Below are 16,261 nucleotides of genomic sequence, written 5' to 3' on the forward strand. Positions count from 1 at the left end.
TAGTTTTGGACGTTTTAGCCACAGCAATCAGAGAAGAAAAGGAAATAAAAGGAATCCAAATTGGAAAAGAAGAAGTAAAGCTGTCACTGTTTGCAGATGACATGATACTATACATAGAGAATCCTAAAGATGCTACCGAAAAACTACTAGAGCTAATCAATGAATTTGGTAAAGTAGCAGGATACAAAATTAATGCACAGAAATCTCTGGCATTCCTGTACACTAATGATGAAAAATCTGAAAATGAAATCAAGAAAACACTCCCATTTACCATTGCAACAAAAAGAATAAAATATCTAGGAATAAACCTACCTAAGGAGACAAAAGACCTGTATGCAGAAAATTATAAGACACTGATGAAAGAAATTAAAGATGATATAAATAGATGGAGAGATATACCATGCTCCTGGATTGGAAGAATCAATATTGTGAAAATGACTCTACTACCCAAAGCAATCTACAGATTCAATGCAATCCCTATCAAACTACCACTGGCATTTTTCACAGAAGTAGAACAAAAAATTTCAAAATTTGTTTGGAAAAACAAAAGACCCCGAATAGCCAAAGCAATCTTGAGAACGAAAAACGGAGCTGGAGGAATCAGGCTGCCTGACTTCAGACTATACTACAAAGCTACAGTAATTAAGACAGTGTGGTACTGGCATAAAAACAGAAAGATAGATCAGTGGATCAGGATAGAAAGCCCAGAGATAAACCCACGCACATATGGCCAACTTATCTTTGATAAAGGAGGCAGGAATGTACAGTGGAGAAAGGACAGCCTCTTCAATAAGTGGTGCTGGGAAAACTGGATAGGGACATGTAAAAGTATGAGATTAGATCATTCCCTAACACCATACACAAAAATAAGCTCAAAATGGATTAAAGACCTAAATGTAAGGCCAGAAACTATCAAACTCTTAGAGGAAAACATAGGTAGAACACTCTATGACATAAATCACAGCAAGATCCTTTTGGACCCACCTCCTAGAGAAATGGAAATAAAAACAAAGATAAACAAATGGGACCTAATGAAACTTCAAAGCTTTTGCACAGCAAAGGAAACCATAAACAAGACCAAAAGACAACCCTCAGAATGGGAGAAAATATTTGCAAATGAAGCAACTGACAAAGGATTAATCTCCAAAATTTATAAACAGCTCATGCAGCTCAATAGCAAAAAAACAAACAACCCAATCCAAAAATGGGCAGAAGACTTAAATAGGCATTTCTCCAAAGAAGATATACAGACTGCCAACAAACACATGAAAGAATGCTCAGCATCATTAATCATTAGAGAAATGCAAATCAAAACTACAATGAGATATCATCTCACACCAGTCAGAATGGCCATCATCAAGAAATCTAGAAACAATAAATGCTGGAGAGGGTGTGGAGAAAAGGGAACACTCTTGCACTGCTGGTGGGAATGTGAATTGGTACAGCCACTATGGAGAACAGTATGGAGGTTCCTTAAAAAACTAAAAATAGAACTACCATATGACCCAGCAATCCCACTACTAGGCATATACCCTGAGAAAACCATAATTCAAAAAGAGACATGTACCAAAATGTTCATTGCAGCTCTATTCACAATAGCCCGGAGCTGGAAACAACCTAAGTGTCCATCATCGGATGAATGGATAAAGAAGATGTGGCACATATATACAATGGAATATTACTCAGCCATAAAAAGAAACGAAACCGAGCTATTTGTAATGAGGTGGATAGACCTAGAGTCTGTCATACAGAGTGAAGTAAGTCAGAAAGAGAAAGACAAATACCGTATGCTAACACATATATATGGAATTTAAAAAAAAAAAATGTCATGAAGAACCTAGGGGTAAAACGGGAATAAAGACACAGACCTATTTGAGAATGGACTTGAGGATATGGGGAAGGGGAAGGGTAAGCTGTGACAAAGGGAAAGAGAGGCATGGACATATATACACTACCAAACGTAAGGTAGATAGATAGTGGGAAGCAGCCGCAGAGCACAGGGAGATCAGCTCGGGGCTTTGTGACCGCCTGGAGGGGTGGGATGGGGAGGGTGGGAGGGAGGGAGATGCATGAGGGAGGGGATGTGGGAACAGATGTATATGTATGACTGATTCACTTTGTTATAAAGCAGAAACTAATAAAAAATAAATAAATAAATAAAAATAAAATAAAAAACATTTGCAAAAAAAAAAAAAAAAAGCAGTTAAGACACATTATAGATATTTAAGGAAAGAAGCTATTAAAAAGCTGCAGAGTCCATATTAAAGACAGCCCATATTAATTAAATACAATGAGGCTGAGTAATCAGTTGAACATATAAGAATAAACAAAGGTTGTCATGGCCCCTAATATAGTAATTTCTTCAATAAAACATTTAAAATATTGAGTTGATTTTTCCTTAATATTATATGGAAACAGAGTATTATAAGAGAAAGAAAATGACCAGTGTCATGGCAAGTTCAAAGAAGCTAAACTGTCGTTTTTACAACAAATGCATGTCCACATATTAATGAGACAGTTATCAAAGGTTTTGAATATGCCTAAAGTAAAGTTTTTATTAAAACAAAGCTAAATAGCATCTAAAAATTCATTTGGCACGTCCCTTCCTTTGGCTGTGGAATGTCACTGTCAACAGTTTACAATTTATTGTCTAGGAAGAGAAGATCTCGGTATTCTGTGGTAATTTATCTCAAGATTTAATAGCCTTTGTTTCAGGACATTCTTTCTTACATGTGCCCTAATTTGCTGTTGGAGCCACTCTCCTGTCGCAGCATCTCCACTGGAGATAGAACTAAACATCTGGTCATTACCTTCGGAAAAACAAGAGTCACCTTCATGAATCTCTCCTCACCACCTCTTGTTCAAGCAAAATTATCCACACGCACTTTGCTCCCACTTTAAAACCACTAATCTTACAGAATTTATGCACCTATTTTTCATCCTTGCTCATTTTCTCCTACACTCACCATGAAGAGATTAGCAAGAAAAATGTTGACTACATAAATTTTCCCCACCAAGACTTTGTCCTAGTTTCAAACTTCAAGCACACTACCGCTATGATGTCCCTAAATGACATGGTTTCAGACTTGCCTACCTTTAAGGGTGCACTAGCTGTCTGCCACTGACTAAGACAGAACAGAGTAGAAGCTGCCAAGCCTTCATTCTCCTGCAGTGTTTCAGGTCCCTCCTCCCCTCCCCCTCACTTCCAGCGCGTACAGGAGCTTCTTAAACAGGAGGCACGCGATAAAAATTGCAGGTTCACGTCCCTTTCCACCAACAGAATCAGAATGTCTGAGGACTGAGTTCAAGAATCTTCTTTTTTACCAAACACCCCAGGTAGCTCTGAAACACGTGGCTAAGACCCATCTTTGAGGAACCCTGGACTAGAAACAGAACTCCAGGCCTCCGAGCAGATAACTCCATCAAGCAGTTGCCTGATTCTTTAAAGCCTTAGGTTTTAGACCAAAGTGGTTCAGGCCTCCACCTGAACCCTGAATGGAACATAGGCAACATCGCAGGTAAACACTTCACTTTAATGACCTGAAAAGCATCACCTTGCTCCTCTGCCAACCACCGTTTTAGAAATAATCTTGCCTCTACAAGGCACCCGACCTGTGCTCAATCTTCCACTGCGACCTGCGATGTTCAAAATACCTAGGAATTGGTGAAATCACTAATTTTAGAAGATTAATTCCACTTAATTGGTCTTTGATGAACTTGGCTGGTATTTTTTTAAAAGAAAAAGATCCTCAAATATTAAGAATCAAGTTGATGCAGATGTTTCATATAAATCTAGTTACTTCTTGTTTCCTTCTCACTCAACTCAGTTCCAAGATTAGAATGGAGCATTATTAGAATGTAAACAGGTGGCAGGGGTGAGGTGGGGGAAAATTATTTGATTAAGTATAGCAGGTATAGGTCACCTCTGAAAGATCTCCAAACTCCCTCTCATACCTTGAGCTGCGTAGCTCAGAACTAGAGACTATATTCTGAGAAGGGTTTGTGCATAACTGAAATAAGAGCAACAGTACCATATAGTTCCTAAATAAAATAAGCCAATTTTTAGATCCCTGAATTAGCTGGCTCCTGAAGCTTCACTTTCAATACTGTTACCTACTGATTCACTGGAGTTTACAGTCTACTAAAATCTGTAAGTAGAAACTACTTATGTGTGATATACCTCTCCCCTAGAAAATGAGACGAAAACAAACGCTAAAATTTAAAATCCAACATCTTATATAGACCACTGGAGAAAGGACAAGAAGACTTAATTTTCCTGATCCCAACTTATCCTACTGCTATACCACATAGTGCACACGCGAGAGGTATACATCACGTGTATTAATATACATCTGAGAACCAACCTCCATTCTACCCCACAGCCTTTGTGATTAATTGAGTATGCTTTTTCTTCTGTTAGCGTTCAACGTACATACTCATCACCCAAGTAAGAAAAAGAATTTATTTTGCCCAGGACATTTTTTAAAGTAACATTATGTAAATTGGGCTATATTTTATATACAAATGTGAGGAAACTCAATCATGAAATAGGAAAACATTCATTTATTATCCGAATCTGATCTGGGAAATAGTATAAAACAACTGCAATATAGAATGTGTTGCCCAAATCTGTACTGGAATCCATTTCAGCAGCTTTACAACTTGTTTGAGGGAAAAAAACCCAAACATTTAATTAATAATTTGTAACAAGACATGTATCTGTCTCATAAACTCAACTCAACAAACCTGGGTTTAGCGCTTCCCTTTTATACAAGAGAGGATAAGCTCTACGTTAGGGATGCAGACGTAAATAATACACATCCCCCCAACCTCCCCAAACACAAAGAGTTCAAGGCCATTCAAGTCAGAGGGCTTTTATCATAAGCTTAACAGCATACAATTCTCCTTCCCAGGAGTGACTTTTTTTGGTACTAAAAGACAAACATTTTCGCAAAATACTGATATTTAAAAGAGGAACTGAAAACTGTTTCCAGATTCAGGCTACAGCACAATCCTTCAGGATGTAATATCTGATTTAATCATATGTAGTTTTCACTTGAATTACATAAATGCTGTTTCCTATTCAAACATAACATTACATGAACACGCGCTTATTAACCAATTTCACAGTACTGAGAACAACTCTGATTTAAACCATGGTTTTCAATTTTTTTTTAAGCAGCAGGGGCAGGCCCACTCTGATATATCAAAAAGATTAAAAGCCTGTGCTCTGCCTTCTGAAACAGAGGCAAAGAAGAGCCCGAAGTTCTTCTTTTTGTGTCCTGCAGTGACCACCGAGCAGCGTCTTTAGAATGCTGGGACTCAGGAACCCCAATGCTGGGTCCAACTGGAAACCACTGTTTCCAGGCCTTGGTGGGGCTATGCCTGTAGGTGTCAGTAACCACTAGGGACAGCAGCGGGAAGCAAAGAAATCACAGCCTCTCTTCCAAACAGAACAGGAAAAATCATCTGTTTTCCAAGCCAATCTCAAGCGAGGAACTTATCACCAGGACCTCCAAGAGACTGAACACAGGAGCATGTATCTGTATACGCACAGGTGCCGTTCATCTTCACAGGTAACACGATTAACTCACATTTGGACTGTGAATACTTACACATTAAACACAAACATTTTGATGTCTTAAATTTATCAAGACAAAGGGATTTGACTATATATTCTGAATCAAACACACTTTTCCTCAAATGCATAGTAACAGTCACACTACTTATGAAAAAATGGACCTCACCTTCCACCTGGGTTTACAGTCTTTAGGCCTCCAGTGACCTCCTGGCTCAATATCTAAATCCTTGGAGAAGAGGTGATGAATTTCATCAAAACTGACTTCACTTACATTGACATTGAGGAATCCCCCTAAAAGGTCAAAAATGTGAAGAATTGTTTTAATACGAAGTCAGACAAACAACAATCAGTAGGGTGATGGCATAATGTAGTTGCTGGGACAGTACCATTTATTCCTGTTATCACCACATAATTGTTAATATCACCTTTCAGTTTTAGCTTGGATGATAAATTATATGGTCATCCTACTATCTTTGGTAAATCAGCCAAAGAAAATCAAAGCACTTAAACTTTTTGCTTTTGAGTAATATGGTGAATATTATAATATTCTTTGGGAAATGTTTGCATGTCATTACAATGTAGCTTATCATTCCAATTTATTCAAGTATTTAAAAACTATTTTTTAATTTCAACATAATCAACACAGGAGACTATGAACACACAGTACGTAAGAGTTAATTAAGCAGTTAAGTTTGACGGGGAGGTGAATCTTAGCTTCTATGTACTGGGGAAATTATCTAACTTCTCTGTGCCTCAGTTTCCTTATCTGTAAAAAGAGATGGTAATACCTGCCTCCCGCTGTGGTTGTATCCATTAGATGAAGCAATGCCAGGCACAAAGGTACACATTCAGTAAATTTAGCTACTATTACTGTCATCTACTTTACTGACATTTCTTCAGAGAGAGAATTCACAAACACAATTCAACAAATTTATTTTGAGCACCTACCATGCATCCCCTTGACATGCAAAACTAAAAAACTATAAACTTCTAAGATGTTCCTGGTCTACTAAGCACTCACTCTCCAAATTAACAAATATATGATATTCCTAGAAATGTTTTTACTAACAGTTTTTCTAACGTATACCATGGAAACAGGAATGACTCTTGGATGGAAAACCATTTCCATTACCTCCAACAAAACCAACTAAGAATTAAGAGAACTAAGGACTAACAAAACTAAGTTCTTTCACCTCCTTGTCTCATGAAATACAAACCAACAACTATTGAGGTTTCCCATTTCAAGTCCTCTGAGCTCAGTGGCGGTGATTCCACACATACAGTCAGCCCTCCATATCCACAAGGTTGGTTGAAATCTGTGGATGCAGAGGCCACATATGGAGGGCTGACTGCAAGGGGCTTGAGCATCCTCAGATTTTGGTACCCTGGGGGTCCTTGAACCAATCCCCCTTGGATACTGAGGGATGACTGTAAAACACTCAGTTCCTCTTCGAGGGAGCCTCTTTCCTTTCCTCTCTTCCTGCTGTTCTATATTCTGTAAGGTTTCACAGCCACTCGTCTTCCCATCCCCTCTTCAACCTAAGTAGGAAGGAACGTCTGTCAGTGGCTTCCACTAAGCACTTAGGCATACTAGAGAGAAGTATTTCAAAATGTAAATGCCTAGGTTCCACAGAGTAAGCTAGGAAAAAATCTGCGATCTTCTAATGTCTGCCTGTTCTCCTGACAATGTTTGCTGTCTTTTATAACCAAATACCCATCCTTTAGTGTGACAAGATATGCAAAGTAGCTAATCTTAGAAAGGTCAGATTTACCTAAAGAGTAACCTAGGAACTTACACAGAAAGGATAGATCAAATGTAAGATCCATAGGTCAATGTGAGTACAGACTACCATGACTCAGCTGACAAAACAGACTCTAGCACTGTAATAAGACAAAATTCACACAAATAAATCTGATGCATTTAATGGTATGTATAATTCCTAAAATGATAGTAATTAGGCTAAATAATAAGCCGTTCATATAAGGAACTGAAGTTGGTATTCCTTATGCACTTTTAAGCCAATTGTTTTGCCTTTTTCCAGCTTTATAGCTTCAACAGCTGTAATCAACATTATTGTCAGCAGTTTTCTCCAGTATCATTTGCAGTTTAATTTTCATCTTGAACACACATGTGCTAGCAAATTAAGAGGCAGGCCTTATATCTTTCTCTTCAGTAGACAGGGCCTCTGGTGTCCATCACTTACAATCCGTGATGCCCAAGGCACCCGAAGTTCACCTCCCTCTCCATCGGCCCCCCCATTCACATTCCTCAGAGACCCTTAGCAGCTTTTCTATGTGCTTATTGCTCTTTGATCTGAAATCTTAATATCTTACTGGCTGAAGGCCAAAGATGACCCAGTGGCATGAGGCTGTCATGCCAGGAGTAATAGCAACATCACTATTGGGGGTGGGTATGAAGGGATGGGGGACCGGCTCCAGGACAGGCAGCGCCACCGCTGGAAACAGCAAGTGTGTGATCAGAAAGAGAGAGAAAGAAAAATAAACACTAATTAGTGGAGGTGGAGGTGGCGGGGGAGAGGTGGTGTGATGAGAAAAAAATAACTTTTGTTTCTCTGAAAAAACAACCACTTATTTCTGAGTTGCTGCCTGTGCGTTTCACAGTGTGATACCCCTGCTCACACCCAGGGTCTGGATATTTAGATAAGAACTTGAGTTTAGGGACTTCCCCGGTGGCACAGTGGTTGGGAGTACGCCTGCCAACGCAGCGGACGCAGGTTCGAGCCCTGGTCCGGGAAGATCCCACATGCCGCGGAGCAACTAAGCCCACGTGCCACAACTACTGAGCCTGTGCTCTAGAGTCCACGAGCCACAACTACTGAGCCTATGCGCCACAACTACTGAGCCTGCGCTCTGGAGCCCGTGAGCTGCAACTACTGAAGCCCGCGCCACAACTACTGAGCCTGCGCTCTGGAGCCCGTGAGCTACAGCTACTGAAGTCCGCATGCCACAACTACTGAGCCTGCGCTCTGGAGCCCGTGAGCCACAGCTATAGAAGCCTGCGTGCCTAGAGCCCGTGCTCTGCAGTGGGAGAGGCTGCCGCAGTGAGAGTGTCACGCGCCTCAGTGAGGAGCAGCCCCCGCTCGCCACAACTAGAGAAAGCCTACACGCAGCAACGAAGACCCAATGCAGTCAAAAATAAATAAATAAATACATAAATTTATTAAAAAAAAAAAAAAAGAAGAAGAACTTGAGTTTAGGATTCCCACCATTTAAGTGCCTGCTCTGCTTCTCCCGGGGAACCTTTTATAATAAACACTCAGAGTTAAGCCCACAAAAAGTTAGCGACCTCCACCCCGGCAACCCTGTAAGTCCTAGGTGCTTGCTGTCCTGCTCTCCATCTCCTGCTGGCTGGTGACCTGGGGTGGAGGACGGCACTACCCCGCCTCACTGTGCCCTGGCCCCCTCTGGGACCCGTGAGTGAATCCTGAGACTCTACTTCCTTTGTGTGGGTGTACTGAAACTGCACCTTGCATCAGAATGACCCCCTGGGCTCCACTTCCCCAAAGCGGGAGCTCGGATGCCCAGGGAGCTACCTGCCAACCAGTAAGGGTGGCTGGTGCCCCCTCACACGGCAGGTCATAATCCTCATGTTCTTAATTCAGTACAGCAGCTCCAGCTGCTGAATACAGTTGAAGAGGAGGAGAGGATCGTGGGCACAGTCTGTACGCCCATCAGATGCCTTGGAGCTGCGGGTGGCTCTCTTCCCCTTCCAGACTGCTCAGTCTCCCTGGGAGGATCTACTGCTAGCTGGCGGTCAGTGCCACTGCGCTGCACTGTTGTGTGTTGTGCCGCCAGGCTCTGCTGATAATTCCCACCCTAAACTGTTGGTGCTGTAAAAGGTCAGACTCCGCTGCAGAGACGAGCCAGCAGGCCCCAGTCTGAAGCAGCTCTGTCTCCCATTATTCTCCAAAGGAGACCCCACTCGGGGTCAGGTGTGGAGGTGACTGGCGACCATCACATATGCAAGTCTGGGCACTGGGCCAAGGCGAGCTAACCTGGACGGTCAGGCTCTGCCTCTTTCCCCCACGCAGGGACAGGGCTGGGGGGCAGCCTATGACGTACTGGGAGCCAAGGAGAGCTCCCCAGGGCCCTGGAGCCGGAGGGGCAGGCCGGCTGCTGGGCCCCCTGTGTCGGGTCAGGACCGGGTGCCGAGCCTGCAGAGCCGGCCTAACCCCCGAGGAGGCAGTGCTAGCAGGGCCATCGTGGCACCCGGGAGGCAAAACGCTGCAAGGCAAGTGCATCACATGCTGCTAAAGGTGGGGCCCCAAGCGCTTGGTACCGGCTACTCCCACGTCCCCAGAGGAGGTTAAAAAACTACTAGAAGCCTGTGAGACCCCCGCGGCTTGGGCGTTACTCAGCATAGTGGCATATCTACATGCCAAGTCGTGAAGGCCACGTTTTCGGGGCCTGGAGCTTGCCCCAACACATCTGCTAATGTTGCACCGGTGGAGGTGGAGGTGGACCCCGACCCTCAGCAGTTGACTGGGACCCCCTAGAATGGGAGGTGGCAGCACAGGAGTTAGGGAAGAGGCAACCTCTGTCCCAGGCATTCCCTGTTAGAATCCATCATACCAAAACATCCAACGATGGCCAGTGAGAACGAGGAACAGAGACACCTAACTATACCATGATAGAAATGCAAGATTTTTTAGAAAAATTTGTTCAAAAGAAGAGGGAGAAGGGCACTGATTGGCTCTTAGGGGTCTTCGGAACTGGTTCCGAGCTTTGTTTACAGAGAAAGAGACCCCGCCAAGCCTCCGAGCCCACAAGAAAGAGACCCCTCCAAGGCTCCTCGGAGCCCTTCTCCGAGGAAGAAGCTCGGCCTCCCTCACAAGATGAGCAACAAGCTCTCCATACTGGCAGCTCCAGAGATCAGGGTCCCTGATGACTTAATCTCAGGACAGTTGAGTGCAAATTAGAAGCCTTTTTTCAGGTGCTGCAGGCTCTTCAGGAGACTGTGGTCCCATCCCGAAGGAGGATGCTGTCACCTCTCAGAATGTTCCCGCCCCAGCAGCAGAACCCAGGATCCCACACCCTGATCTGTGAGAGTGACAGCCACCAAGGCCCCTGTCCTAGGGACCCTGCAGTTCCCTGAGCTTGTCCCTCCTCTTGGGGACAATCACCTGTTCACTTCTCTCATTATCCACTGGGATGCTCTCATTGACACTGGAGCCCAAATTACATTGCTTCCCTGAACCCCTCCAAACATAAATGAAGGGCGCCCTGTAAGTTACAAGGCATAGCAAGTAGGATAGCAGAAGTCACTACTGGAACAACCTTTCTTAAAAATCTTTTAGCGGTGGCCCCTTAACCCTACCTTTCCCTGACATGGGTATGGATGCCCTGACCACACACATAGAGGAACAGGACCCACACCTGGTCCCAAGGAGTATAATCCCCACCATCTTGGGCCTTGCAGCTCTGCCACCGGGGGGGGGGGACCCTGACTCCTCTGGCTTCCCTGATCCCGCAACCTGTGCCCACCGTGGGTCCCAGGCCCCGGTGTCATCACACACGTGGTTCTCCATGCGTTTCTCCTTCCCTCCACCTCCCCGCACCCCGGAGTCCTGTCTGCTCACTCCAGGGCACTTCAGTCTCCCTGAGAACAATCACATCACTGAACAGACACCCCCAATTCAGCTCTCTGCCCCCTCATGTCAAAGCCTGCCACATTCACCCGCATTATACTGGGAGTAGGTCTGCTACTACCCTCAACAGGACTGAGGCGCCTCAAGGTGACCTTGCACTGAGCATAAAACAACACGTCATTACAGCAAACCCCAACCTGGGAGCCAAGCCGGCCGAGCACTCTGGGCTGTTAGAACAAAGCCCAGCCTCAGCTCAGCAGCAGCAGTGTGATTCTTTAGCACAGACAGCTTGGGTAACCGTTTAGCTCTAGATTACTCACTGGCCCAGGAAGGAGGTGTATGTGCTGTAAGGGGCACCACCTGCTGTGTGTATATTAATAATTCTGGACAAACTCAGACAAATTTACAAAAGATGGCCCAAGATGTGGTACTAGTATTCCACAATCTCACCTAAGTTTTAAATCAAATACCTATCTTAACCTTATCCAAGGGCTTTGATTTATCTTCTTGGCTAGACCCCAACTAATGGGAGGAGAGTGGTTACAGGCAGGATTTCAAATTGTCATTTGTCTAGTGATATCGCTGATGGCACTTTTGCTTTGCTCAAATGTTTCATGTGCTGGGTGATCAAAACCCTGCCAGGGGCTTTTACTATCTCCACCTTCCAGACAGTGCCTATGATTTTCCCTAAAGATTAATGGTGAGGCATCACGGGATCCACTGTGATGAGAAAAACAACTTTTGTTTTTCTGAGTCGCTGCCTAGGCATTTCACAGTGCGATAACCCTGATCACATCCAGTGTCTGGAAGTTTAGATAAGGGCTTGAGTTTAGGATTCCCGCCGGAAGTTCCCACTTTGCTTTTCCAGAGGCACCTTTTAAAACAACCACTTAGAATTAAGGCCAAGAAAACTCTGTGACCTCTGCCCCAAGCACCTTATAAGAAACAGGGGCTTGGTACCCTGCTCTCACCTCCTGGGACGGAAGACCGCCCTTCCCACCAGCTCTCTCTGCACCCTCCTCCGCAGCTCCCAGGATCCTTAAGTAAGAAAGCTTATGACTCTACTTCCTTGGTGTGGGTGTATTGAAACTGCACCTTCCATCAAAACAACCCTGTGGGTTCCACCTCCCCAAAGCGGGAGCTCAGATGCTGAGGGAGCTACCTGCCAACCACGTGTGGGGGGCTCATGCCCCTTTATTCAAACAGGTCATAATCTGCAAATTCTTAATTTAATATACCAGCTCCAGCTAGTCAACACATGGTATTAGAAAGAATACTTATTTCCTGTGCATAGAAAGTGAAGGGAAAGGGGCATATTATAGAGAGTGGCCAGGAAGAGGCACAGGGAAGATGAGCTAGTGGTGACACTGTTTCCAAACTACCCCCAGTGGAAAGAACCTCTCGAGGTGAGCCTGTGGTCAGGACCTCAAGTCCTTCCTCCCTACTGCACCCACTTAAGGCTACTCTCATCTCCTTTACCTACCAGGTGTCCCCTCCAGGTTTCACTCAAGGAAGTGTTTCACCTTCCCACACTGTTGGTGGGAATGTAAACAACCATTATGGAGGACAGTATGGAGGTTCCTTAAAAAACTAAACATAGAGCTATCATATGATCCAGCAATCCTACTCCTGGGCATGTATCCAGAGAAAAGATACATATGCACCCCAATGTTTATTGCAGTACTATTTACAACAGCCAAGACATGGAAACGATCCTATTGCCCATCGACAGAGAAGTGGATAAAGAAGATGTGGTATTTATACACAATGGAATACTACTCAGCCATAAAAAATAATGAAATAATGCCATTTGCAGCAACATGGATGGACCTAGAGATTATCATACTAAGCAAAGTAAGTCAGACAGAGAAAGACAACTATCATATGATATCACTTATATGTGAAATCTAAAAAAAAAAAAGATACAAATGAACTTATTTACAAAACAGAAACAGATTCACAGACTTAGAAAACAAACTTATGGTTACCAAAGGGGAAAGGTGGGGGGAAGGATAAATGAGAAGTTTGGGATTAACATTTACACACTACTATATATAAAATAGAAAATCAACAAGGACCCACTGTATAGCACAGGGAACTCTGCTCAATATTCTATAATAACATACATGGGAAAAGAATCTGAAAAATAATGGATATATGTATATTTATAACTGAATCACTTTGCTGTACACCTGAAACTAACACAACATTGTAAGTCAACTATACTCCAATATAAAATAAAAATTTTAAAAAGAAAAAAAAAAAAAAAGGAAGCATTCCACTGCTCTAAAGCCAGGAGAGGAGGCATCCTGCTTTACTTGCAAAGAAGCAATCAGCCAGGCCAGCCCCCTTTACTTCACCTGATGAGATTTCAAGGGCAACTGAAGAGGAAGGACCCAGTGAGCTCCAGGGACAGATCCCCACCTCCACTCTGTGCCGTGCCTGAGGTTTTCCAGTGGGGACACACGCTCTCTCCCCCCAGTTAGAAATTAAAAGGTCAAAAAACATATCTATTGGCTGAAATCTATTTACCCAGCAGTGCAATCATTCAGCACACAAATATAAACAATGTAAATAGTGATTTTCACCCTTTGGAAGGTGGGACCAGGGTTAGAAAGGAAAGAGCAGGAAAACTGGACGCCTAAGAGCGAGAGGCTGCCACTTACCGTGAAGGAAAGTGGAAGAAGACAGTCAGTGGTGAGCTACCTCTCAGGCTGCACAACAAAGCGTAGGTGCCAACCTCTTCTGTGTTGTGTGGGAGGGAATAACTTGGTTGTACCACTGGTTACACGGCACATTCACTCTAATGCCAATTCAGCATGAATTGGCAAGACGTGCAACGATGCCTCCTGCTTTGGGAAGTGGGACCTGAGTGGCCTGGGATCCGTTTGGAACAGCACAGGCCCAAATCAAAAGTTTATGGTTGTGTAGATTACAACATATCACATGACATGGTTTAGGATATTATTTTTTCTATTAAAGTATAATTCTTAAAATAGCAAATATTCGATACATATGAATTACCTGCATTTAAATTTTACTTGAAATGTAAGAAAAAAAATGTAAGGCATATCATCTCTAGCCAAAGAGCTGTTTTCTCCATAAATCAACAAGTTTCAGTGACTACTTCACTCAGTTTGGGGCCTACCTGTATTTTTTGGTATCTAAAGCCTAATTCTGGATACTCTGGCTCTTGTCAGTATTTTACCCTCAGGGTTCCCAGTGTGCACTGCCCAAAGACCGTTGTCAGAGAAACCCCTGAATTTCCTCTAGAAATATCCCTTCAGGTGAATTCTTTTCCAAAGTCAGAAAACGATTTTTAAGATAAGGTGGCACATCCCTTCCCCCACCCTCTGGGCAGCTGACCAAGGGCAGCTCAGAGGCTGAAAGGTTCCATGAGTCATCTTGCCCCCAGTCACACACAGCCGCCTTTGAAGCCACCACTAGAAACTGCCCATGTCCCCCAGTCACACACAGCCGCCTTTGAAGCCACCACTAGAAACTGCCCATGTCCAGTGCTTTCCTTTGGCTTCTCAACTTCTGGAATTGTATAACGTCTACCTAAACAAACAACTTCTTACTTCAATTATTCTTGAAGTGACCAAATCCTAGTATTCTAAACAGAGTGTTCTTTTTAGTCACACATCTCCAATATCAAGGGCAATGCCTGGACACAGGATGGGTGAATGAATAAATGGATGGATGGACGAACGAATGGATGCATGAATAGATGAGTAGGAATGGCAGAGCTGGCCATGTCAAATCCCGTCTCACCTCCCTCTGCTTCCTTCCTCCCTGCATTTCCAAACCTTGGCTCCATCAGGTGCTAAAATATGCCTTTAAGACATTCGTACAAAAGATGTCCCACAGGGGCTTCCTTGGTGGCGCAGTGGTTGAGAGTCCGCCTGCCCATGCAGGGGACACGGGTCCGTGCCCCGGTCCGGGAGGATCCCACATGCCGCGGAGAGGCTGGGTCCAGAGCCTGTGCTCCACAACGGGAGAGGGCACAACAGTGAGAGGCCCGCGTACCGCCAAAAAAAAAAAAAAAAAGTGTCCCACATGTCGATGACCCAGCCTCCTGGACAGTCCAAGTTCTCATCGCCTAATCTTGGCCACAACACACCCAATTCTAACACCCAATTTCCTCCCTGGCTCACTGTTTTCTCCTGCTTTACTCCGAATGACTGTCTGTAGCCTCTAGTTAACAGTCTTTGTTATCTGCTCCCAGCTTTGCCTTGTAATCCCTCCAATGAACCTTGGTCCACATCTGGAGGCCTCATATCCTTTATTACATTCTTCCAAACTGTTCTCTAGTCCCTGACTATTGAAAAAATGACAATCTCCTTTAATGTCATAACCCACCACCACTCTTACTATATTTCCTCAGTTCTGAGACACATGTCATCCATGTTTTAGCATTCTGACCTAAGGACATACCCTACAGTGTGTGCATTTAATGTACTGCTTCTTTCTTGTTTCCAAGAAGCCATTATGAAATTAATGATGTGGTTTGTCAAGAAAATACGGTATATCACATACCCCTCTGGCCTTTTCCCATGTGTTTTCTCGAACCATTCAGTTGCCAAGAAATTTCCATATACTGTATCTCAATGTCTTTTCTAGAATACCACCTCCACTCCTCATCTTAAGTAAAACACTATTCTTCCTTTCAAACTGTGCTCAGTGCTTACTTTCTGAGGCCCACAATCTTGGGGGTGAGGCATATAAGAAGGTACTCTGAAGATTATACCTACACCTCACAAAAATTAATTACTTCCTTCTTTCATAAATTTACCTCCTTTGAAGTTTACGACTTTCAGCCGAACCACCTTCCAATATGCAGCCACATTCACCGAGAAGTGCCCTCCTCTCCCTGGACATCCTCCATGTAACACCCAGCTCCACATTCACACCCTGAGCGCCACTATCACCTAGAATGACTGGCAGTGTCAGAGTTGAAAGCCAGTCAGTTCTGGCTTCAGCTTCTCTCTGCTGTCTCCACATTTTTCCTGTCTCTATGGTCTCCTAATAAAGCAGGTGATTAATTTTGGTGGAGTGGCTAAGAATCACC

The 16,261-nt window shown here is 43.8% G+C and overlaps 1 protein-coding gene across 3 annotated transcripts in view; it reads right to left on the reverse strand.

Annotated features, from left to right (window-relative positions):
• The window catches only part of B4GALT6 (beta-1,4-galactosyltransferase 6), a gene marked incomplete at both ends in the record, with an annotated part of 69,648 nt that overhangs the window by 19,169 nt on the left and 34,218 nt on the right, over positions 1-16,261 (reverse strand). For 2 of the 3 annotated variants that reach the window (XM_079718259.1, XM_079718258.1), the window contains one exon: positions 5,748-5,872. In XM_079718259.1, the coding sequence (XP_079574385.1) occupies positions 5,748-5,872 (125 nt within the window). Of the gene's footprint in view, positions 1-5,747; positions 5,897-16,261 lie in introns of all 3 variants that reach the window. The other variant, XM_079718260.1, reaches the window with a different exon arrangement.

Source organism: Hyperoodon ampullatus, assembly GCF_949752795.1.
Source record: "Hyperoodon ampullatus genome assembly, chromosome: 13".
Classification (NCBI taxonomy): domain Eukaryota; kingdom Metazoa; phylum Chordata; class Mammalia; order Artiodactyla; family Ziphiidae; genus Hyperoodon; species Hyperoodon ampullatus.